General features: G+C 36.8%; 1 protein-coding gene across 1 annotated transcript in view; it reads right to left on the reverse strand.

The window, feature by feature from the left end:
* The window catches only part of LOC100568466 (DNA (cytosine-5)-methyltransferase 3-like), a 20,140-nt gene extending 18,334 nt beyond the window's left edge, over nucleotides 1-1,806 (reverse strand). Inside the window, exons 1-2 of the mRNA XM_029492791.1 lie at nucleotides 1,597-1,806; nucleotides 1,011-1,109 (exon numbers count right to left, since the gene is read on the reverse strand). Coding sequence (XP_029348651.1) covers nucleotides 1,011-1,086 — 76 coding nt within the window. The 5' untranslated portion in view covers nucleotides 1,087-1,109; nucleotides 1,597-1,806. The remainder of the gene's footprint in view (nucleotides 1-1,010; nucleotides 1,110-1,596) is intronic.
* Between the last annotated feature and the right edge of the window lie 1,048 nt (nucleotides 1,807-2,854).

The following is a 2,854-nucleotide window of genomic DNA, read 5'->3' on the forward strand; positions in this document are numbered from 1 at the left end:
ATCATAATAAATGTGAACTTAAACTTTCCATGTGACAAACACAAAAGTAGTGTGATGGCAAGTTGTTTGCATTATTACATTTGTATGCGAATGAGGCAATACGAAAGAGAACAAAATAGATCATCCAAAAAAATATCCAGAAATAAAAAAAAAGAATCTAAATTATGTGTTACTTAGTTTTAAATACTTTTAAAATATATAATCAGGTAATAAAAAAGTTACATTTTATTTTAATTGATATCCTAGCATAGTAGCATTGTCCATTATTATTTATTGATTTTATAATTTTACCTTAATTTGTTAATGTGTACATTTTATCTAGTATAACGTCGAATTTATAATGCATGTCTTTATTTACATTAATTTATGTACAATTTTGTTTTTGATGAGACTTTTTGACTAGTTTTTGTTCATTTATTGTATGAAATCTGTATTTCAAGCATGAAAATTAGGGCCAAAAGACTGCACCTTGATCTAGCGGCAAACCTGCGAATAAAACACATTCACTGGGACAATTGTTTGCATTACGAATATACGGCCGTGCGTATACCTCTATAATCTACCGTGGTAATAGTAATATTCTATTGGACACCATAACAGGCATAAATATTATTTATTTTTTTGTTATACACTTATACGTTACTATCAAGCTGATGAAATATGATTTAGTTTATGGCTAGTACCTACGTTAGTATCATTTAGATATATGTTTACAAATAGTTTATTATTTAATTATAATCCAAAGAAAGTTTCATTCAAAGAAATAAATAAAGTACCTATAATAGGTTTTATCTCGGGTTTTATGGAGAATATCCTTCTATTGGAAACCTCAATATTTATTTAAGTGTACCTATAGATAAAAGTAATTTTGTCCTAAAATAACCGCCGCAGCTGTCATCAACCGCAACATGTTGCGGCCGAACCGTACGGTTCATCACCGCCACGGCTGTAACCGGACAGTGTGTTCACACTTCACGGATTAAGTTAGTAATAATTATAAAGTTACATACCGGCCCACAGCCTGGACTTTTTACCCATTTTGGCCCAAACGACCTGGCCTTGCTGCTTTTCCGCGTCGATGAACATTTTTCTGCGTTCGACTCGTTCACCTACAAAATATTGGTAGTCAGTGATCGCTCGAAAATTATTATTCAACCGACAACAATAATAATATTGTCGCCGGTCACTTCGCGGCTCGTAGACGTGTTTTGACGAATTCAGAATTGCTAATGGGCAGTTTAAATGAAATTTGATGAAATAATGTAGGTCCACCTATAAGACGCGAGCTTCGTGGACCGAAACGCAGCACAAGACTATCAGCAATGACCGGAGTGCACGCGATCGACGACGCGCGACGACCTGTCGACGAGGGCGAAACAACGAACGTGAAATTTATGAATGGGCAATATTACCGCGACTCGCGAGTAACGTCACCACTGCGGCGCGTCCGTATCGCGTAGTGTGCAACGTTTAAATCGGTCGTCCGACCGAACACGACGAACTCGCTGACGAGCGAAGACTCGGAAATCGGAATTTCCAATAGGTAGGTAGTTTAAAATATTAAATTTTATGACATAACGTAGGTTATACACATACCTGTATGAGACACGAGCTTCGTGGACCGAGACGCCGCACAAGACCATCAGCAATAACCGCCGACCGGAGAGTGCGCGCGATCGACGACGCGCGGCGACCTGTCGACGGGGGCGAAACAACGAACGTGAATATGAATGGGCAATATTACCGCGACCCGCGAGTGATGTCACCCGCTGCGGCGCGTCCGTAGTGTGCAACGTTTAGATCGAACAAGGCGCGCTCGCCGGCGAGTGGAGGACACTCGGAAATCGGGATTGACTAAATTGTCGTAGCTAAATTTAGCCATGACTACAATATTATCATCGTGTAGAAACGTCGTTTATAAATATTACTATAAATAATACCTACTTCTATAAATATTGAATAACACCGAATGGCAAAGGACGGTTTGGAACATGCGGGTGTGCACAACACTGCACAGTACGATAACGACGGTCGACAACAATAATATTATTGTTATCCAATGATCGAGTTTTGGGTATTTTCAATCGGCGCCGTGGCTTCCGATTAAATACCCTCCAAAATTATATTTTTTTTTAAGTACTCGTTGCTCGTCGACTCAATCTGCCACGGTCTGGTGAGAGGGGGTCAACAATTTTTTTACAACACAAATACAATTATAATAAAATATATTATACTTCACTAAAAATGTTGTCATAAACTCATAATAGTAGGTACCTATAATAGGTAATCAATGCGATAAATACATTATTGATTATTTAATAATATATAAATTGACAATGTGAAAAGAAGTTTAGATTTTGTTTATTTGTTATTTAATATATTATATTTATATTTAAAAATAAATGATGTCCTAGCCCCCCCCCCCTCTGGATCCGTCACTGACCCCGTCAATAGTATCGGCGTACTCACTCGCTGCTTTATACGCGAATTAATATTTATCACGTTGAGCTCCGCGGCAATTATCGGCGCGTAGTCCGTATCTCCACGCCGAAAACACGTCCGGTCGACACCGGCGACCCGCGCTCTACAATCTATATAATATTATAATATAAATGTAGTATCCTCTGTATATAATTAATAATAATTAATCTTGTCGTTCTATAAATAATATTAAGGAGTAGAAGTAAATAAAATATAATTACTGTCTACTGATGGTACTATTCGTAATAATTTTTATTTCAAAAATAAATTCAATAGTATTAGTGATAAAAATAATTTTATATTTTTCAATCATTCTGTATAATATTGAAGGAACACACAGCGAAAGATAATAATATTATGTTGCGTCAAAAGG

The sequence above is a fragment of the Acyrthosiphon pisum genome, chromosome X (genome assembly GCF_005508785.2).
Source record: "Acyrthosiphon pisum isolate AL4f chromosome X, pea_aphid_22Mar2018_4r6ur, whole genome shotgun sequence".
NCBI lineage: Eukaryota > Metazoa > Arthropoda > Insecta > Hemiptera > Aphididae > Acyrthosiphon > Acyrthosiphon pisum.